The sequence below is a fragment of the Durio zibethinus genome, chromosome 8, assembly GCF_047325235.1.
Source record: "Durio zibethinus cultivar Kanyao isolate XHJ-2024 chromosome 8, ASM4732523v1, whole genome shotgun sequence".
Classification (NCBI taxonomy): domain Eukaryota; kingdom Viridiplantae; phylum Streptophyta; class Magnoliopsida; order Malvales; family Malvaceae; genus Durio; species Durio zibethinus.
Genome location: NC_143169.1, coordinates 25,986,324 through 26,009,148, shown reverse-complemented (window position 1 = coordinate 26,009,148; position 22,825 = coordinate 25,986,324). Strand labels below are relative to the sequence as shown.

Here is a 22,825-nt window from a genome sequence, read left to right as displayed (position 1 = left end):
TTCTGACATACAACGGCTATTTGAAATCCTGCCAAAAAGTAAACAGAGAAAGATAAGTACACTTCATAAAATAAAAAGCATTTCAAAATCAAGTGCAACTGATCATGACAGAAAGAATACGGAAGAAACAGCAAAAAAGGTCCAGGGTAGGAGACCCGTGCATAGTAAAATATCATCTTGAACAACTGCATGCCACAGATGAAGTTGGAACAAGAAGTTCAAAGAATTTTTTTAAAATGAAATAGTGTGATAAAGAGAAGCCATAACAAGAATTTCAGAAGATAGATTTCAGGATTTAGATCTATTGTAATCCAAGCATGGAAAATGAAGATAGAGGCCCAGGTTAATTAGACTTAGATACCTATGCAACTCTTTTCATATTCCAGAAGAACTGAATATAACAAAAAGAATAAGGAGAGACACCTTATCTTGCATCTCAGAAACTTGCTCACAGCCTGAACCTTCTTCTCCTTCAGAATCAGCCATTTCCTCACACTCAAACTCCACAGGTTCTTCAACATCTGCATCTGAGTCACTTAACTCTTCCTGTTCCATCACAATCTCCAGATGAGACTGGTTACTTGCGTCGTCCATGTATCTGCCCACGCTTTTGCTTGATGCAGTTTATACAGACACCTGAATCAAATTTGTTGCCTGATGAAGGGAAAGTGTCTCGTGTTTCTGTCACATTTTGAGAACTTAGTAAATTAATTGATGAGTTTGTAGGATGTGCAGTCACATCCCTACTTGATGCTGCATTCTCTTTTGTAGATGAACTAAGATGGATCTCCAAGTCTAGTTCGTTAGCATTCTCATTACGGCTAGACAGTCTAGATCTGGTGGTAAGTGGGCTGCAGTGGATCACTGACTTCTTCTGGACAGCATTGGAACGATTACATGGTGCAGCAGATGTGCCATCCAAACCAACAGATGGAGAAGCACTTGAGCATGCCGTCACTAGTTCACTATTTGCATCATCAGTTCTTTGCAGGAGTGGGTGGAAATCAATGCCACATGATACTGAAACAGATTTCTTCATCTTCAATGATTTAGTCAAACCATCAACAGCTTGGTTAGCTTGCTGGGGATTATAAAAGAGACGTAGGTTTAGTTGGGGCTGATTCCCAGAAAAGAAACTGAAAGAACTGGATGCACCAGTTCCACAATTCAAAGGATAATATGGCACTTGTCCATCTTCAGGGGCCTTGAACAGCAATGGATGCATCTGAAGATCTGTACAGGTACTTCTTTCTTCTGAAACACTTTTATCGTTGACAACTCTGGATTCTTCATAGTAAGAATTTGTGACATTTGCTCTCCTTGGATTGCCTTTATCTCTTTTATTTGTCAATGACTTAGCAGAATGAGAAAATGAAGAAACCATATTTCCTATTCCAACATCAACAACACCATCTCCTGTTGCAGAAACCTTGCTGTGTGCTCCATATTGATTGATTTTCAGAGCTGACTCTGAGATTACACGAACAGATGGTGGAAGATTCACTGGGGGCAAGTCTGGTGCCAATTTCACTATGTGTAGATTGTTTGACTTACGAGATCGATATGGCGGTAAATATATTTGAGATTTGGAGGTATTCAATAGCATATTAGGAACAGGATGGGTTGGTTGCAGTGCATTAGATGCACGATGAGAAAAGGTGTAAGGATGCTGGTCATGGTTCAATGCATGTGGAGATCCCTGCATATGGCCAGTCAAGGGCCGAATGACTGCAGACATATAGCTATTTGAATGTTCTTTGACATGAGAACCCTCTTCTGTCGACATATCATTCAGAAGGTTCTTGTCTCTAATGTTCGAGCAAGGACGTTCAGATGAAATGAGCTTGGAAGTAGCTGGCCTCCAATCAGCTAAAAATCCCTCATGAACATAAGACTCATCTGTATTATCTATGCCATCATCTCCAATGCAATTCTCTACGCCAGTATAGTCAACTTGACAGTCCTACAGTTGAGAAAAGTAAGCTAAATAATCATCTTTGAAATAAGCACTCCCCTAAGCATCACAGGTCCAAGATGAGTCAAACTATATGGTTTATAGAGTTAATGAATAAACTATGAAAAAGAGCATTACACAAACATAGATTGCATATTGTAGGTTGAACTTTAATTACAATTTTTTAAACATTTTAGAATCTTTGCTTTGTAGTCTGAAAGCGTTATTCCAATCTGCAATTATATACAATCAATTAGATGAGCCAAGATCAAGCTTTAGCCAAAAAACAAAAAGATCAAGTAGTTTGAAGCTCAACTCTTTATATGTATCAGCATTGGTGCAACTATTTACGAACATTCAGATTATCTACACAATCTTGGACACATCGACCTTGTTTTGAAGATCATGGATGGCAATCTGAAAAAAAAGTCGAAGTGTGAAGAAGTAAATGGGAATGCATGTTTCCAACTTCAAAAAGTAAACAAACCTCTTTATCGGATGCATGTTGCCAATCAGTCAAATGGGCAGCTTTAAGCTTTCGTCTTTCAGATTCATATAGTCGTCGCTTCTCTTTCTTGGCCGCATCTTGTTTATATGACCTCTGAGTTCCAAGGGCTATGCGCCACTGCCGGGGAACCAAGGAAGGATCCCTGTGAGGGACAATAAATTTCCAGATGGACATCCGGTCAAGTTTAAATACCGTGAGCCCCTGGGATGTTAAAGTCATACTCGGATTACAGGACTACAATCAAAGGATGCTGAGACATAAGTAGTACATGATCATGAAAAGATTACCGCTTGAATACTTTGTATCTCTTCTGCAGTCAAAGGAGAGGTTTTCATTCTCCGGACTGCCTGCACAAAGTACCAAATTATTTCTTATATATTCTCGCAAATAAAAAGTAAAAAGGTCAGCAACCAAGTACCTGTAATGCAAGTTAACTACCATGATGTGACTTACCAAGTAGAACAATCTAATCAAAAGACCACCTTTTGCAATGCAATATTGTTAAGTTCAACACCCAATCACATCACTAGTTTAAACACCCAATATTGTTAAGTTCTTGTAACCATTAAATATTAAACATTCCAAAACCATAAATTTCTGTTAACCATTGAACAAAATAAGATGCTTTATGGAGCAACTAAACAGGTAACCCAGGTTAATTTAGGTCCAATTCATAACCAAATATGAAAATTAAAATATTTGAGATCATGTTGCTTAATCATAAGATAAGAAGGCAGGGCAGGTACAGGAAAAGTGAAGGATGAGATTTATCATATTTAATTTAATTATTGAATCAAAAAATAGAACAAAACTCAAACAACTATTAATAAGCAGATATGTTCATCTTCTATTTGCTCAAGATTGTTCACATACCTTTATGGGATTTTCTGGAGCTTTAGATGAGCAGCGATTTTTTTGCCTAACAAAAATCTGAAACAAGTAAATGCGTTAAATGAAATAGGAACTTAGTGCTTAGTCACGAATAATTGTTAGATAGCATTGCAACTAAAGATGATTATATAAGTTACCTGATGCTTAGATTTGCAAGGAAGAAAACGTTGCTGAATTGCTTTCCAATCCGTATTATATTCCATTAAGCCCAAAGCTAGTAATCTGTATCAAAATCCCAAATATGAAAATGATGAACCTTCACAAGCTTTGTTTTTCTTCTTGTTTAACTAAATGAACCTTCACAGGAGCATAGACGCAAAATGAAAAATCAAGACAATCAACTAACAAGAGAACAGGGAAGCATGCAACTCACTCGTCCTCTGCATCAGTAAAAAGAACCCGATTTGCAACTGCCACAGGAGGTGGCTTATGTGGAAATAATGCTGGATTGAACAATGGAAAAAATCTCTCTGCTAATTTGGCAATTTCCTTGGGGACTACAGCAACTGACTGCTTTTTGGTTTTCTCAACAAGTGTAGCAGCCATTGTCTTCTTAGGTGGTGGCTGACAGACTAATGATGGCACTGAACAGCCAGCCGATACGGAACTGCCTCTTAATGCTTCATTATTAGCTTCCACCATAGATGGAAAACAAGGAAGAGGGAACATAGGCTCCTTTTCATATTGAGTAGCACGACTATTCTCCAAGTGACGTTGTCGATGCTCCTGGACAGCTGTCATAATAATTGTAAATAGTCAAATCCCATGGCCAAGCATAGCAAGCAAAACAAGAAGCAGAAAACAAATTATTCAGTTTAAAAACAGAGCATACCAGAATAAACATCATCCAAGTATCTTCCAACTAAATTAAGCGGAGCAACATCAAGAATGGATAATAATGGGCAGCTTAAAGAGGGCACCCACGAAGAACACAACTGCCCATTATTTTGAGTATCAGGCATCTGAGTATTTGGGGAAAAGGAAACTTCATTAGCATTAAATATAGATTTTTTAGAGGCGCTGTGCGTGGGGCACAAAAGGGGGACCTCATTTGGAACTGATGAAGAGACATATGGAGGCTTGAAGCAAGTGTCAGGATATGGCTGACTTTTACATGCTATTGCTTCATCTCGTTTGAGAAGCATCTCAAGAATCAATCCCCGAATTTGAGATGCAATGTGCTGCCGAGAATGATCAAGCACACAGAGAGAAAATATTTGAATAAGAAGTTGCACATGCTCATGTATCAAGCAATGCAACTGGCCTATTTGTTGCAGAGTGAATCCATTGATGACAGCATCTACTGCTGCAGGGGGCACACAACTCCGGTAAATCTCAGGCATCCAAGTTTTCCCATTAAGAGCAGGTATGGGTGCAGTTGGCCCATTAGGAAAGATTGGTAAGAGGGGACGCAATGGCCTCTTATTCTGCTCAAAAACATTTCTTTCATGTTGGGCAGAGGTTTTTTGCCTTCTATTCTGCCTTGTCTCTGGCCGCCGTTCAGCTCTTTGATTTTCCTCTGCCTGTGCCTTTTCCAATGTTGCTTCATCATAATCACTTTCAAGTGCCTCTTCAAGTTCTATTTCAAAATCCGCATCATTGTCCTCATCTTCATCATCAACATTTTCATTTTCCTGAATTGACTGGTGATCAGCATCCCCACCTTGCAAAACAGCTGCAAGAAATTTCCTATACTCCCCTTCATCATCAACATTTTGAACGTCATCCTCATCATCTGTTTCCTGAAGAAAAGCCTCAAGTTCATCAAGCGTGAAACTGGCAAGTGAATAACGAGCCCTAGTACGTCTGCAGATAGCATCATCCAAAAGCATTAGAGGCTTCTCAGAATGTGTAGCATTACCCAAGTCTCCCACCATACTTTTCTTTACCCTGCTCAAGTGACCTTCCTTTTCTCTTTCTGATTGAGAACTAAGTCTAGCTTTCCTCTTGTTATGTTTCCAGGGAACAGCATTTTGTAATTCAGGGGAGGCAGTACTTTGCATCACAGTTTCCTCCTCACAATTCTCAAAATCTCCAACATCAAAGTTTGGCACCATAATACTTGCATCAAAGTTTGATGAATTGACATCTGTAGTAACATTAGTATTTGCTCTACTATCAACAACATCACCATCTAAAACCTCAATTTCTGAGCTCAAACTAGAAGAAGCTTCCGGAGAAGGTGTTTCCTTCAAAAAGGAATTGAAATCTACGTCTTCCTCCTCGTCCTCCTCATCCTCCGCTTCTTCCTCCGCCTCCTCCTCCACACCAAAATCAGGTTTTGAACGACCATCACTTACAATAGCAAGAGCAGTTTGATCACCTTGGCTCCCTGGTTGAATATTCTCACACAACAACATTTTGAATAAAGGATTTAATACCAACAACCAATCCTAATGAACAATTCCTCTATAAACAGCAATTACCAAAAGCATCCATGAGATTAAAAAAGCGACACACCTATCACTACACTGAAGCAGAACAGAACTGCAATGAATAATTACCACAAACCTCGACTAAAAAAGACACGTGCTTCAATCATCATCAACGTCAATCTGGAAACAAGACAATTCTCTTATATATAACAGTTAAACTAAGATCAGATTTTGAATCAGCGCGCGGAAGAAGAAACAACTAATTTAAACTGTTGCAAATATAATTCATCAAATTAGATGATCGCACGTAGGGAAATCAACAAACCGAAAGCATTAGCCTAGTAATTCATTGGCTGCAATTGAATAATATCAATTTTAAATCCTAGTTTAACTGCATTGTACATAAATCATCAAGAACCCTCGCTCCCGAGAGAATTTAATAAAAACTAATGAGTTTAGCAGATTAAAAACCGGGAAATTTTCGCTGAAACATTTTAAAACATGAAAAACAAGAACAAATTATTCAAAAGAACAAAAATGAAAGAGGAGAATCAAGCTGGTACCAGCAAATTAAATTGGGTTTGTGGGGGAGTTTGGGGAATTTGGGGCGCGGAAGAGCATATTGAATTGGGCCTAATTTAAGATAATTTAAAATTGGGGCTCAAAGGGCCAATTGTTTGGGCCTAAATATCCTTTTAAGTGTTTTAAGTTTGAATTAGTTCATATGAAATTAGTTGACTTGGGCCTTACAAATTCATGACAACATAAGACAATTTAAAAGTGGGCCTCAAAGGGCGTAGTATTTGGCCCAAGACAGATTCGGGATTAAATATTTTGCAATAAGGAGTGTCAGTGGCCCATCAATCACCATTGGCTTCCGTCATCATGAGATGAATGTTGAAACGAGCTAAGTTGCTTCCAAAAAGAGGCAAAAGTTAAAAAAAAAAAAAAAGATTTGTCATCACTCATCGCAAGAAGGGGCATGCATGCATGCATTCTTACGTTTACTATCAATTATCAAATGCATAGATACATGTAAAAATAGACGTAACATGGCAAGATCACAGTCTCGTCTCGAGTTTGTTCATGATTTATTAGGATCCGTACATTTTTCTTTTTTTTTAATTTTTTAATATCATCCAAAAATATTAATTTTGGTTCTCGTGAGGCAAGTTTGCCATTTTCTGTTGATTACTCTTGCAGGTATAGCCAACTTTCTTCACAATCGAGATTAGAAAAGAGTGACTCTCTTTAGCAGTAAACGCCGGAGAGTATTACTTGCAAGTGTTAAAAAAGCGTAAAATGATCGCAACTGTGCTTATTTTATTACCAAATATGTCTCTCTCTGAATTATTAATTAAGCAGCAGTGCGGCAGTGATCCAAAGCAAGGTCAGTTACTTTTGTTGATAATAGTTAGGAAATGGGTGCCAAAGTTCTGTTCTTCTTTGCTTTCCTTTGCTTTTCAGCTCCGTCTGCATTTGCTGAGAATGAGGAAGACCCAGGCCTTGTTATGAACTTTTACAAGGATACATGTCCTCTGGCTGAAGACAATATCAGAGAGCAAGTTAAGCTTCTGTACAAGAGCCACAAGAACATTTTCCATGATTGTGCTGTTCAGGTAAATTTATATGCAATCTTTTTTACTATTTGTTGTTCTATATTCTTTAGTTACAACTTCCAAGTTACATGCATATGTTTTATTTTGCTTTTCTTCTTTTAGTAGTCATATGATGCTTTACTGCTGCTGGACTCAACAAGAAGGACCTTGTCTGGGAAGGAGACAGACAGGATCTTTGGCCTCAGGAATTTCAGGTACATTGAAACCATCAAAGAAGCTGTAGAGAGGAAGTGTCCTGGTGTTGTTTCTTGCGCAGATATCTTTGTGTTGTCTGCTAGAGATGACATTGTTTCGGTAATTTCTTTTGACCCTCTTTAGATTACTCGTCTTCTTTAAAAAGTACACTTCTGTCTATGGGAGTCTCTTAACTGTTTTTTTTTTCACTCGAAATGTGCTCTTTGCTCCAGATCTGCAAGATCAGTAGTATGGGTTTCTTTTGATTAACCTACTAGCCTTTGCTTTCCCACTCCTTTGAGGTTTCAATTTATAGTTCTTCTCTTATCTATATAGAATGTGTTGAGATGTTTCATTTCCTAACATGTATTTTCTTTTTCTGATCCGAAAATAAGTACTTAAAATTCATTCTGGTTGTTGCAGGTATTTCACCTCTTTTCTATAAAGATGCTTGTGCCTTTTAATTTTGTGAACTACTAAATTTTAGCTTGTCAGGCAGGTAAAATTATCCTGAATTTACTTGTTTCAGCCGGGAGGCCCTTTCATCCCTCTCAAAACTGGAAGAATGATAGCAGCAGTGAAGCATGATGCATCTTGGGGGCCCTTAATTACATCCCTTCATACATAAACAATGAAGAAGAGACGGCAGCAGTGAAGCATGATGCATGGATTTCAATGATTTAGTACTTCTGATGATTCATGCATGAGCCTTCTCTATTACGATGTCATGATGATGAGTGCATATTAATGAATTTGGATCAATTTGATGAAAAAGACCCCATCCGAAGAACAAGAAAGAAATAAAAGAGACTCTGGCCCCCCAAGTGTCGACCCAGTTGGATAAAGGACACCAGCGAAAAAATAATTAAACAAAATGCAAACAGTGGGATATTTAAGCAGGTTGGATCTTTGATGATAAAAAAAAGATTTACATAGGAAGGATAAGATTCCATTATGTCAAGAAATATATGTTTTATGCCCTAAAAATTTACTACCCTGATATATAAAAATGTAGTGCAGACAGAGATGAATGATGAATGAAGAATGAAGTTGTGGGCCTGAGTCTCACTCAATGAAAGATATAATATATATGAATTATCAACCTTGAGGGCAAAAGCTCCAAGTATGGAACAGACATTGATAGCGATGGCCATGATATCATTGAATTTGTTTATCTACAATATAAATATTTAAAGCTGTGATTTCCGGTAATGAGTTATTAATAACTTGAAGCCTGCGGGTCAAAAACTTAATGGGGTTAATGATTTGTAACTAATTATGATTCAAGTTCATGAGAGATGATTGACAGATGATTTAGCCTTGATAGGCAGAATGTTCATCAAATTATGATAAATTATCTTGCATGTTTGAGGCAAATTGGTGATTTATTCATTACATAAAAGGTGCAATGTCAGGACTACAAGACTCCTGACCATGATTTAGGCAGTGGAAAAAACATGAGCGTTTACCTTTTGAGTCATACACATGATGTGTAGAAAAGGCTCAAAATGCATTATATCACTACCTGCATATTCGTTCCTTTTCTTGTGTGATAATTTACAAGAAATATTGTAAATGCACAGACATTCCACTATCTGCAGCTTGCTAATGCCTCTTTTGGTTCCTCCATACTGCTTGAACTGCTATCTGAGTCACTATCAGGTTCCAAGGATGCCAAAACATTCTTCCCATTGCCTTCTATTATTTTAGGGAAAAAAGAACTGGACGAAGGATGATTATAATAAGGCTGTGGATGGATGGAGATGTAATTTGCATTAGTTGGAAAAGATCGATAACCATATGTAGTTGGATAAGGACAGGGAGGAAGGACGATCGGAGGAGGCCAATATACCATAGGCGTGAAATTATTTGCTGGTTGTAGTGGGAACAAGTGATATGGGATTTGATTATGGTAGGAAACATTATTACCATGACTGTTCATCATTGTGTTTGAGACTTGTGTAGTATCAGCTTGAGCCTGGGATGCTGCGGACTGAAATGCTGCCATTGCATGAGTTTGAATTGAGGTGTAGCCCATGAGCCCAAATTGGGTAGCATGTGTTGAACTTGAAGGTGCTGATTGTTGAAATGAGACTTTTGGCAAATTATGAGACTTTTTATTGGAGTTTGTCTGCCTTCTTCCCTTAGTTTTTGTTGAGGTAGTCTTCCCAGTTAATCGCTGAGAACTAGGACTAGCCTGCCGAAAAAGCAACATAAATAGAAAATTGGCAATGGATTCAAGATGAGATCATATCACCAATAGAGCAGTCTCCTCTTTTATGCATCACTAGATAACAAATGCATTGTATCCTTTCCATCAGAATGATGTATACCTCACGTTATCCAGTTAATTTTCTAAAGTCAGCTTCCATTGTATAATTAAGGACAGCATACAAATTCCTCTCCTAAGCAATGGTTTTTATAGTAGTCAAATGACTCGGATCATAAATGGTTTTTATGGGAATGTGATGTGGTTCCGACACTAAGAAATAACTCATAGGTCATAGCCAATTTTCCTACCACGCACTCATGTTATCTTTCTCCTTGATAGCATGGCACTTGCAGTCCTGTGCATTAAAATTGTCACACCAGCAACGGAAACTAAAATCCTCAATAACTATAAATGAAATATCGTACAATGTGATCCAGGAATTAAGATCTTACAGTGTCGAAAGCTATCGAATGTGAAAGAAACAACTCTTCACCTTCAGCATCCTCATCTGTCCTGCAATATGAAGGTTGAATGTTAAGTGAACTGCTCTATAAGATGAAGCTGTAAAAGCGTCTGCGGATATTCAGAAAAGACCATGCGAAAAGCGAAAAAGGCAGTGCGAAGGTCAAGCACTATCAGACAGATAAAACAATGCAATCTGTGTGGTTATTTGTTACTTTACTGAACCAGATACATCATAGCGCGCAGTGGCAAAGTGCAACCGGCCAACCTAATCCAGTATTCTATAGGGATAATTTGACTCAAAGATGATGGTGATTTATGATGACTTGTCCTCTTCTTCCGTTCTATATGTGAGTGTTTGTCCTACAAGTCTGTCACGTTTCTGGAACTCCTTACCTATAATACTTTTGCAGCAAGTCTAAGTTCTTGTATTTTGTTTCTCTTTGAACAAAGTCACCAGGAAAACCTGCCATGAACAGAAGTGTGACACCCAAGCCCTTGAAGAAGAAGCTCCCACTGCGAATATGGACTAGCATTGCCATGCGGCACATGACAGGTCCAAAAGACTTCAGTTTATTTCTTCCCATTCGCTGCCTGACATATCTGGGAAAATTTCAGCCCAAAAAATGTGCCTAGGTTAGGCTGATGAGGTTCAAGCTAAAGTATTTTAGGTGAAGAACAATTGAACAATGGTGTTTATGAAAAACATCAAAAAGTCATTTTTTTCTAATAACAATGAAGATAGACAGGCTTTTTACAGGTAACCACATAAGCAAGAAATGAATTGCGGTTCTTATGGGTGTAGAAAAACTAACCATAATATGTTAATGAATTATCAAAGCAGTACTTACTCATTTTGAGGAAGATTTCTTGTCCTTCCACCATATTTGATGCACAAAAATAGGTGTGATGGACAGCCGGGATCAGAAGGGCGCATAAACTTCTCTTCCTCAAGTATTTGAACCGGACATAGTGTTGGATTCTGTCGATTTGGGTAGAAAACCTTCCTCTGGACAACAGGATTCTCATATAAGACATGCTCCTGTAATTAATGAATTCAATTTCTTTCTTTTTAGTCAGCATTTCAAATGGAAACATCAGAGGCGACAATCCACTTGATCTGCTTTACATCAAAAGATTACAGTGAACCAAACAATGATAATAGTTTGTTGAAGGCTCCGTTGGCATCTGATAGTAATTAGAGCAGTGCTTGCCTTTTGATATAAAGGCTTAAAACATAGAAACACCATCTATGGAAGAAATATCCATGTTAATGCCTCTTGATAACAAAGCGTTTTGAAAAATATATGATTATTTTATCGAAAGATAATTTACGCTCCAGATAACTTGTATAAAAGCTATAAGTTCTAATAGCAGCAACAATAGATTAGAACAGTGAAAGAAACCATTAAACCATTAGTTCTATTCATTGTTACAACTTATGAATTTGAAGCAACTATATCAGTAGCAGAGAAAGCAGAAGTTACTAACATTATAAAATCAGGTTGCTTACCCCTGGATTCTTTGGTGACACATACGGATCCCCCTTCCTTAAAATGCTGAAGTGATTGAAGTCTAACTCATACATATCTTCACATCCATGCCTTATGCCAAGAGATGCAAAAACAATGACCTTTCTTATGGTGTGTGACTGAGCATTTTTCAATAAAAGGGCATCTGATTCAAGTATTTTCTTTATTTCTTTTGGACAAAAAGGAACTTTTGGGGGTTTCTTATTCCATAATGTCTTTCCGGATACCATATGACAAGGCTCTCGCCCGGAAGGTGGCATATCTGCTGAAGACTTGTGTCCTCCATCTTTTTCTGTTCCCTTCAGATTGCTTCTGTTATAAGATAATTGTATATCCTGAAGTGTGTATTCCTTATCTCTATTCTCTTTCATTAACTGGTTTGTTCTTGTAAATTTCAGCTCACTCCGACCACTGGAACAACTTTGCAGACAGGATATATGCATTCCCTGGCCAATACCTTCCACATGAGGTTGTTCTTCACAAGCACTTAGATTCTCTTCACTTTCTTTATCTTTAGAGCCAGTGTTAGAATCATCCTCTTCACAATATTCATCTCCATCATCACTGTCATCTGTGTCCTCTGTGTCCTCACGATCTGCAGCAATGTCACCGTCTTTAAATTTATCAAAATGTGAAAAAAGGATCTCATCTATGCTCATCCAGTTAACTAAGCGTTCTTCTTGATTTTCATCTATGTGAGGCAAGTGAGGTGTGTCATTTTCTTCCGTACAGGCCATTTCAGTGTTTCCATCTTCAATTCTATGACTATTTGTTTCTATCTTCTGTCTTTTGCACCTTTTGAAGCTTCTATCTGTGCTATTAGGACAGCTAACCTGCGAGATAACATAAGAGGCAGGACCATTAAGCAATGACAACAGAGTTTTGTTTGGATTGATCAGCTAACAGGCGCAAGGAGAGCTAAGTTCATCCTTATCATCATCATCTTAATTTAGATTTTTCTTTTTCCATCACTATGTTTCGTTCAGCTATCTAATGACTCCTATAGCAAAATTAACTGTCCAATTCTATTACAAATATACAAACTATTATTTGGCTTGAGAATGGGAAATTAGAACAGCTTGGCAAGGCATTAGAAAAATGCATAATAGCCAGTGCAAACCAGAGATAAAATGAAAGGTACATTTGATCATGTATTTTTGCAGGAAAATGATGCATATTATAGAGTTCAAAATCACTAGGTTACAGCTTTTAAACCACAAATGATTTATCAAAGAGATTGGAAGGACAATAAAAACAGACTAAACCAAAACACAAAATATGGAGTGGGAAGCCATACTTGTTCATTTGTTAGAAGAGATTCCTTATCCCTTTCTTGTATTTGGGCTTCAAGTGATGATATTCTCTCCATAAGCTCTGCATTTTTTTCTCTCTCTCTTTGCAATTCAGCTGCAATCTCTGCAATGGCATTTACAGTACTCTCACCCTTCATTTCTTGCTCTATTGCATACATTTCAGAAGCATTGACCAAGCTAGCGCGGGATTGAAGTTCCACCATTAATGGAAATGATGAGCTACTCTGGAAATGAATAATCTAAAGCTTCGAAAACCAAATATAGAAAAACTAACAAAACGTCTAAAAACAAAGAAGTAAAAATATTTTCTGGCATCCAAAAGCAAATTATAAAACTCGAGTAACCATGAAATAAGAAAGGAATGAACTGATCTTTATACGGAAAGAGAGAGAGGTTAGTGATAAAAAAGATGAGTCTTTGGCGTTTGGTTTTCGTTTCAATTTTGTAAAAGAAAAAGAGAATGGCGAGCAGTGAGGCATGCAACCCCACGTGCATCTCTTTCTATTTGTCCATTTTCTTCTCCTTTTATTCTCTTCAATCTCAAACTACAATGATCAGAAATAATCTGAGGAGAAAAAAAAAAGAAAATTTTGGCATTTATGTTTCTATCTTAGAATATGTAAAGTCACCAAGTTTATTAGATTATCATTTGTTTGATCTTGTGACAGCAATTTTCTATTTAACAAAGGTTGCATGCATTGTCTTGTTATATAGTGGTGAGGCTGTGCCCCATGTTTAAGCATCCGAGGCACTGGTTATGCAACTATAAATATATAGAACAAACAAAAAATAGAAATGTAAATTATACAGCTAGAATGGATATGAGCATTTACCTACATCCAGAATAGGACACAGTCACACAGATCAAAAGGCAGTGGGAGAATGTCAATGGATACCCTGTTACCTGACCCACTACTCTTGGAAACCATCAGGTCTCTGCAACTTTTCTTCCTGGTTTATGTATATCAAGAATCTAACCATACGTCACCCGTCTCTCCAATGTGGTGATCCAATTTCTATGCCATTTTCCATTTACGGAGTTTGAGAAGTGGATTGAAACTGTTTATTTTTATGAGCATGCAAAAATCAACAGATTTGCTTATTGAATGCTGCAATATAACTCAGTGACTGTCACAGCAAGTTGGTAAAACTCAATATACATTTTCAAGCTTGAAAATATAGCTCGGTGACTGTCTCAGCTTTTGCCAAAAAAGCATGAAAACTTCATTCATAATCATCTAAACTTATCTATGTGTTCCAGTTTGCTCAAAAGGATTATTTGCATAATCTTAGATACATAAGCACCCTTTCAAAATAACTAGATTAATGTGGCTACTGTATGGAACTAGTGAAGGCTTATTTGAAGGTCATAAATTAAAAAATTTACCCCAATTATCAACACATAAATGAAAAATGACTGATCATGGGTTATTATGGTTATGATTAATGAAATAAAAAGATGGAAATTTGCTGTCTGTCTTAACTAGGGAGCAGCACTTCATTTCCCAGGTATAAAGAAAACGTGTGCACACGTGCACGTAATTTGCTTAATGTGCAGTATAGAAAAACAACCTCACGTGGAAAGATAACCTAAAAGGTTGTCTCTAATGCTGTTTTTATCAGGGGCATATGAAGCTATAACCTTGGATACCATCCTTCTAATTTTAAACCAAAGGCCCACTCCTTAAACAAATGCTTCATAAACCAGATTAATTTAGTTCATGATGAAGGAGACGAATCAGCCCTTGTCTGATCTATACAAAACACACTCTGATATTCTTCTTAGGGTTCTGTGGAAAATGTGCTGGTGAAGAGGAAAGGGATTGTATAATAATGACTACACACACCTTTGATTCACTGGCTTTCTGGATAAAATGTCTAAAATATTAAGAACCGGATAGCTAAAGAATTGCTAGTGGCCTTGGAGTGATGTGAGATACAATTTGTTCTTTCTAGTGAAACGATATTCAATCCTCGGATACCTTGTTTACGTACTGCTAGAACAAAATTGAACAGTTTTCCATCAATGTCTGTCATGTTCTTGAAGTGGTGAACATCAAACTGCTTCAGCAATCTCTGAGTCATACTTTGTTATGCTGCTTCCTCAATCAGGCCCAAGAACCATTCCGTTTCACCCTTTACATTTTGCTATGGTCCAATGGAGATCTAATAGCCCATTGTTTTAGTGATATGGGAAAAAGGGCCATGATCCTTGACCAGCTGGGCATGAGTGAGCCCAGATCCTTGCATTTGCTTTTTGAGAACTCAACTTCACAAATAAAACAAAAGCTTTGTTTCCAAATATAGAGAAATCTTAATCGCCAATCAAGATGGCACTGAAAAAGAATACCATTTGGAATGAACTTGTGATGACAGAAGAAGATATTGTTCATTCTTTTTGAAGTCATATCAACAGCATGGATCACAAAATGAGAATCTGAAAGCAAAATGAACTTTAACCAATAACCAATGCCATCAACCAAAAACATCCAAAAACATTTATATCCGTTTATAAAATTAAAGAGAGATGAATGGAACAAATGGTTCTAAAAAAAACCTCAAGAGCCCGAGGGGACTTTTAAGTCATTTTTCTTGCCAAAAGGCAAATGCCATGGAGCATCCTACACCCTTTAAAGTTGTTTCATCTTAGGCTACAAATACAAACCTCTCTCCCTTAGGCTTTGTTGTCCCTAGTTGTGTTATCCTGAGTCCTGTCCCCGTTTTTCTCCATCCAAAGCAAATTTGAGTTCGACTTTCGACTTTCCTGAGATGGTCCCCCACCCCTTTTTTTCCCCATTTTTTACCTTCTTTTCATTCCGTCTATTTCACTTGGCTGCTTGGCACACACCAGATTTTCATAATTATGATAATTTAATATGATATAAAAATAATTTAAATAAATAATTTAAAATATTAATAAAAATAATATTAATTTAATAAAATAAAAACGTATATTTTATATTTTTATCAATAAAATATAATTTTAATATAATTAAATATATAACTTATTAATATTTTACATAATAAAAATTAACAAATTATTAAATCTAAATTTTAAAAATAACCACAAAAATAATAACAAAGGCTCACCCACTGGTTAATTTCTAAGTTAATGTAATATCAGTATGGCTATTTTAAAGTGGAAAAATTTGTCCAAAACCCTTGATTAAGAACTTTTTTTTTTTCTTTTCCGATCTTAATTTTGGATCAAAATTACTACTAAACAGAAATTGAACACACTCCTCAAATTCTAAATTCCAATCTAAAAACAGAATTTTTGGACCCCTAAATTCAAAATCCTGTTTGAGCTCACTCGGTACTAAGTTGACTCAACTGTGTCAACTCAGCCGAATTATTGCCCAAGTAACAAAAAAATAATGATGTAATCGCATTTTAATCAATCATAATTAAGCTGGTTTTGGATTTGTTTTCAAGTGGCCGACAAATTGGTTAACCATCGAACCCTGTTTGGCTCCACACTGCATCCCTGACGCGCCTCATGTCCCGGCCTTTGAGGGTACGACCCACGCCTTCAAAAACCGAAGCCCCGCCCGTTTTCTTACTCCTTGCGTACTCACGCGCCAAGTACTCGTGTGGGGGCACCATATCCGACTCACCATCATCCGACTCATGTATCGACTCAACTGAGTCGACCCTGTAAATCTTACTCCAGTCAGGCACGTTCAACGGTGCTGACGTGGCCATATGGTGCCCACGTGGCGAAGCTGCGGCCGCCACGCCATCATTGCCACGAAACTGATGCACGATCCCAGGCTTCGTCGAAGAAGAATCCTCGAAAGCCAAAGACAGCCCGCCCATGCGGTGGTCATTCCGGGGAATTCGGCTACGGCTCCCTCTCATGTCCAAGTTCTCATTCCCATTACTCTCAGGCTGAGTGCGTGGACGCCACTCGCTCTGAGAATTATTCACACTCTGGTCATCTCGGTTCGCGACGTTATCAACCATCGACCAGACATCTTCCTCGCCAAGTTCCGTTTCCTCCGTCACAGTGTTCCCTTGACTGTGTCCGTAACTGTAACTTCCCAGAAACCGTTCGCTTCTGCTGGTCGTCAACCGCCGACCTTTCGCCATGAAACAATCTAATACTATTCAATATAAAAAACCAGAAGAAAAAAAGAAAATTAAAAATCTGCTCTAAGAGAGAATCAAAAAAAGAGGGAGGGTGATGAATATTAATTGGAGTCCGTAGAAGAGACTCAAACATAAGGAGGCTTAGAAGGGGAAGCTATGAATATATAACCCTTAAGGAAAGGGACAATGGAAGCCATTTCATTTCATGTGAATTTGGATTCCATTTTGTCTTCATTTCATCTCTCCGCTCCCTCACTTCCAATCAGATTCATGGTGAGAATAGAAGTAAACAAATGTACTATGAAATTGAAGAAAAAAAAAAAAAGTAAACAAGGGAGTGAACAAGTGTAAGCTCACGCGCTATTTTGAATGAGCGTGTAAAACACCCCACTAAGTGGTAATAAAAACAATTAAATATAATCTTTTTTAACAGAACAATTATAAATATAATCTTAATAAATTTACAAGGCGATGGACTGTGAATATTGGTTAAATAAAATAAGAGTGATGGGTAAATTAACGTATTTATTAGTGATTAACAATACGGGAGTTTTTTAATGTTACTAAGGGTTTGTTAGGTACGCATTTTCGTACATAAAGATTCAAATGACGTTGATTAGATATATCCACGTCAGATTTCATTGTCTTGTTAAGTAGTGGAGCCCACCCCATTAACCCATCTATTTTACAACGTCAAATCCATCTCAAAGGGTCCCACATTCCACGTGGTTGATCACAATGCACCCTCTCTCCCCATTGGTCCTTTGATTGTCCAACATGTGTACCACAACTATGCGGGTCCCACCATTCAGGTCCCGATCACTCCACGTGGCTGAACGTTTGCGGAATAAAGTTTTTTACTACCACTGAAAACGTTAGCATTCCATAATTGATGGGTTAGGGGATGTAAACAAGTTTATTTAAATGTTTATTTTTTTTAATAATTTGGGTGGTTTAAGGGTTAAATCAATCCCACTTGTGGGTGAGGGTTAAGAAAAGCAAAGTCTATTGGTGATGATGGTAGATTGAACGATTGGGAATTACAATGGATGTGGGCCCTTTTTCTGTGGCCCCTACAATTTAATTGCCTTTTTTTTTTGGTCAAATATAAAAATAAAAACCTTATCACCATTTCACCATCATCATAAACCTCACAAATCACAATCATGAAGGCCCAACAAAGAGCCTGTTTTCCCCAAACTTCCACAAGTACTTTAAGTTCCTAGTAACTGATTAACTTTTAACTGGTTATATTGAAGACTTGGTTTTGATACCGAAGACAGCTATGAGCTAACTCTTATTGTCAATGATTGTTGTGGTATGATATTATTCAGGAACCTCACATCACCTAGTCTCTCTCCTTTGTATTGGCTTTTTATAGTGAATAGTCAACAAGGATGGGACCTTGGTTTGCAGTGACTAGACCTGCCCTGGACCCAATCCCACTGCTTGGGTTTCGGCAGATTGTGCACCCTGACGCCAACTCTGGCTAGTCTTGGATCCATCATTGTTAATCAGCATCCTATGCTATGTCAGCTTTGTTAATCCACTCATTTTGTTCCCTTTGTAATTTAAAAACTTTGGGTACATATAAGACCCAGTTATCGGCAAATTTCTTTTGGAATTGGATAATCATTACATAGGTTTAAAAAGAAAATTGCCCTTGGTGATTGTAATACTTGGTAATACTTCTGTCTTAACATTTGGTAATTGTAATAGTATTGTCAATAAAGAAAAAAAAATAACGAGGAAAATGGGTCGAGCATGAGGGTCGGTTAGAAATGACTAAGAGGCAAAGCAAACAGATGAAAATTTGTTGTTTAGAGTTATTCCGTATCATAAAGCAAATCAATGCAAATGAGGTTAATGGAAGACATCCTGCGGTTGTGGCATCTAAATTCCAATCACGCCAAACCTGCTATAAAATATGGCCACAAATCAAAACAAAAACCTTCCAATGACATGGCAGCTGATTGAAATTTAAAAATTCAATAAGGCAACAAAGTGGAAGTTAGATGTATCCCCTCCTCCCGCTTTTCTTAAACTTCCCGCATGACCCACCATTCGTATCCTTGTACACCAAAACGTGACAGCCCAAAACACTTACCATAATCAGCAAAAGCAGATTATGTCATTGCATTTGGGATCTTTCTAATCGTGATGAATATAGAGTTCCATAGCCTCGGGCGCCATAGGCTTGATTTGGGTCATGTGTCATCTTACACTTGCCACAACTCACATTCACCAGCACCATCCCCCTTTCTGCAACAAAGCCAAAAGCCTTTGAAAATTGCAAGCATTTATGATTTCAATGAATGTGATATCATGGTTTACAAGTGTGCATTTTTATATTGGAGAGACAGACTGAAATGTATCAGAACTTTTAGTAATTCTCTTGATGATGGCTGTATACATTCTATAATGCATGCTCCAGTTAGATCCGTCGGATCAGAGCTTCTTTAGTAATGATTGTACGGGGAAGCGGTGAGGAATCAGAGGGATTATTTTTATGAGTTTAATAAGTGTAAAGGCTGACAAAGTCCCGCAGACTGTGATTAGTTTAAGAAAGGGTTTCATGTACTAGGGAACAATGAGCAAAGTTTTGTCGGGGGCTCTGTCGGAAAGGCTTAGAGTTGTCAGGCCAGCCAATGAAACGAGATTCTTGCACGACCTACTCAATCAAATGTTGCAGGGTAGTGGGCTCCATTGTCTCTAGAAGAAAACTACAGAGCCACGTCTCAAACAGCGAGTGCAAGACAATTTTCATTGTAAAAACTTGCATGAAAAATAAAAGATCTTGTGGATGTTTAGCATTGGCCTGACTCTTCTGTTTTATCAAACAATGGATATTCCGATGAAGATTGAAGATCTAGAGAATTAAAATACCATCGCTTCAAACTTCTACTAATAAAATTTCCTCAGAGGTGGTGGGATCGAGTCCAAAAACAACTAAATACAAGTTGAGAACCGTTTCACTGTAGGTGGTGGGATATGGATTCTATCTGTAGGCATGACAGATAGAACAGAAATAATCACCTACTGGAGCTGATCCCTATTTGGAGTTGTTACTTTCAGTTTTGGCCCCTGCCTGTCGTTAACATATGCATGTGCCCACACGTCTTACCTTATCTCCTCGAGGATTGATGGTGCCATAACGAGGGCATGCTACACTTAAATCGTGCAGTGATATTACTAATCACACTCTTGCCATCAAATTCGTCAACTATCTTTTCTGAACACGGGTTTATTGATATTCAGTAGTGAATGTGATCGGAAGAATTATAATAACAAATGAAATTACATTATCTTGATATTATAATATGGATAGCTAGTAGATACTGAGAGTGGTTGACGTGATAGTGTACCTAATCCTTGAAAAACTGGGTAGGAGGGATCTAGCTGGACCAGCAATTTCCTAGGGCTGGATTTAAACCATTGTTCTATATATAGCCCACTGAGCGTTTACAGTTGTTCACTTGCTCTTATACTGACACCACCAGCTTTTGTTGTAGCCTCATATATCATCATGTGAAAATAGCGGTTGTTCTTGGAGGGATTGGAATTCTTAAATTTCCTAATATTTCTTTTTCTTCTGGGGTAGAAGTGGGGGAGAGAGGTGATCAAATCAATAACTGCAATATGAAAGTTAGACTTCGAAAGTTTCTTTCCCTTTTATTACAATCTTGACAAAATAAAATGAATTAGATATATACCTGGATAAACTGAAATTGCATTAACATGAATGGTTCAGATTCATTTCAAAATATAGGGCTTTACTTAATTCAGCAAGCTTTGTTTAGTGTTGTTGACAGGTTAACCAATCTTTTACCCCTCTTTTTCTTGCCACATTCTGCTTTACCATACTGATCTTAATTGTCATTGTCGTTTCTCCTATGTTATTTCATTTTCATCATGCTGTTCTATTACCTTACAACTTGGATTCTTAGTATGTGACATAGTACTGTCGAACATGCAGCCATCTAAATTACTTAGATCCCAATATTTCTTCAGCAGCACAGCCAGTTAGTACCAGTTGCAATAGTTTTCCATTCATCTGTCACAGTAAAACCAATATTCTCTTCTTTTATGGAAAACATAAACAATCACAATATTTTAGATTTTTAGTATTTGAAATAGCATATTTTTCTTCTGATACAAGGATTCCTATAGTTGTGTAATTTATTCAACAATGAACCAAATCTTAACCAATCTTCTCTTATATATAAAATTAGGTTATTACAACCCAAGTAGTTGTCTCAATTAACTGTTACTCCTTGGTATCAGTTGTAATGACAGTTAACAGAAAGTATATGATCTTTATGTGAGGTTATCGCTTACCAGAGAAGTGCTCCGCCTACTTGCACGGTGCGGAGCCTAGACCTTGTGGTTCTAGTGCTGGTTGCAAGTCCATTTCACATTGATGCGGGGTTTCATTTCCATCATGAAGCGATGCACTATGGTTCTTTTTTGGTCTTAAACATCGCTTGCTATCTCATCATTTTTTAAGTATCACTAGGTCCCAAGGCAGATCATCAAGGTCATGTTCTGCCTAAATTAAACTTGTTATCATTTATTTTGATTAAGGGTTTCATTTAAAGTATCTGATACACCAAATTTAGTTCCCTTATCACCTTTTTGCCCGATCCTCTTGGTTTTTATTGGCTTCATCTTGAAAGGCATGTGAACAATGAACTAAGAAAAACTTTACTGTTCTCTTCAAATGAATTTTAGCACTTGTACTCATAAATCATGATACATATATTTCAACTATATCTTCTTTGCAAAATGATCAGTTACTTTTGTTATCTGTGCCATGTAACAATGTTGGCAGGTGGTCATAGAACTCTCAATTCAAACGCCACAAATACCAACAACGTGGTGCAATTAGTGGTAATTGTCCTGATCATTTGGACTTTAATTCTCCAAAGGATCTTTGTTCCATCTTTATAATAAGCATAAGCTAACCAATTGCACCAGATGTAATGTTGGGTTTCATTCCATTGCTGGGATGTCCAAGTTGGTATAAACCATTCATAGGCTTCAGCCCGTGTAAATCGGCCCAAAGCAATCATTCAAGTGTAGCATAGGCTCTTAAATGCTCGCTAACCCATTCATTTTGGTTTTTTGGACGACATGTCGGCTGAGTCTGACTGCAAGATGTAAAGTCGGGGTTTCCACTAACTGCGCTGGATTTTTGAAATTTTTTTCACATATAAGTTGATAACGAAGCTTGTAAAAAGGCAGTTTTGCTATAAATGACATGATAGCACAAACAAAGTACTACTACTGATATATGGGGAGGATTAGGTCAATTATCAAGAGACAAGAGTCTTACTACTATAACCTTAACTTCTTATAGACAAGTGGCTTAACATGGGTCATGGGAGACAATATTTGACATCCATTGGCATATCTTTAAGCTGATGATGTATATCTAATACCAATGGCAACTTAAGTTATGTTTCTATGAGAGTCAATGCATGATTTGAAGACAAGTAATTGTAGACAAGAAAGTTTAAGGAGGTGGGTCTAAGGTGATGCGAACCAGAGGGACAATCATGTCTTGGCTTCTAAAATTTTCATTTTTCTGTAATAGGCATCCAAATCATTTATTTGGTTTTTCCTTTCTTGGAAATGAGCCCAAAGTTGTTAATAATTTCGCAAGCAATTCCACTCGCCTTGCTCTACAAGCA

At 37.5% G+C, this 22,825-nt stretch overlaps 3 protein-coding genes across 3 annotated transcripts; all 3 read right to left on the bottom strand.

The window, feature by feature from the left end:
• Nucleotides 1-375: 375 nt before the first annotated feature.
• Nucleotides 376-6,211, bottom strand: LOC111278271 (uncharacterized). The gene is given in 8 exon segments (XM_089765101.1): nucleotides 376-625; nucleotides 627-1,963; nucleotides 2,442-2,663; nucleotides 2,750-2,809; nucleotides 3,336-3,392; nucleotides 3,491-3,575; nucleotides 3,727-4,087; nucleotides 4,186-6,211. Coding segments are annotated over 8 exon segments (3,900 nt in total). The 5' UTR covers nucleotides 5,714-6,211.
• Nucleotides 6,212-8,795: 2,584 nt separating this feature from the next.
• On the bottom strand, nucleotides 8,796-13,468 carry LOC149517698 (uncharacterized). The gene is made up of 6 exons (XM_089765153.1): nucleotides 13,025-13,468; nucleotides 11,709-12,560; nucleotides 11,047-11,237; nucleotides 10,592-10,798; nucleotides 10,186-10,246; nucleotides 8,796-9,718 (listed from the first exon to the last, which is right to left on the bottom strand). Exons 1-6 carry the CDS (start codon nucleotides 13,241-13,243, stop codon nucleotides 9,113-9,115), a joined length of 2,136 nt encoding a protein of 711 aa, XP_089621279.1. The 5' UTR covers nucleotides 13,244-13,468; the 3' UTR covers nucleotides 8,796-9,112.
• A 2,720-nt stretch (nucleotides 13,469-16,188) lies between these two features.
• Nucleotides 16,189-17,389, bottom strand: LOC111278675 (protein S40-6-like). The gene has a single exon (XM_022865302.2). The coding sequence runs from the start codon at nucleotides 17,130-17,132 to the stop codon at nucleotides 16,491-16,493; it is 642 nt and encodes a 213-aa protein (XP_022721037.2). The 5' UTR covers nucleotides 17,133-17,389; the 3' UTR covers nucleotides 16,189-16,490.
• Nucleotides 17,390-22,825: the final 5,436 nt, after the last annotated feature.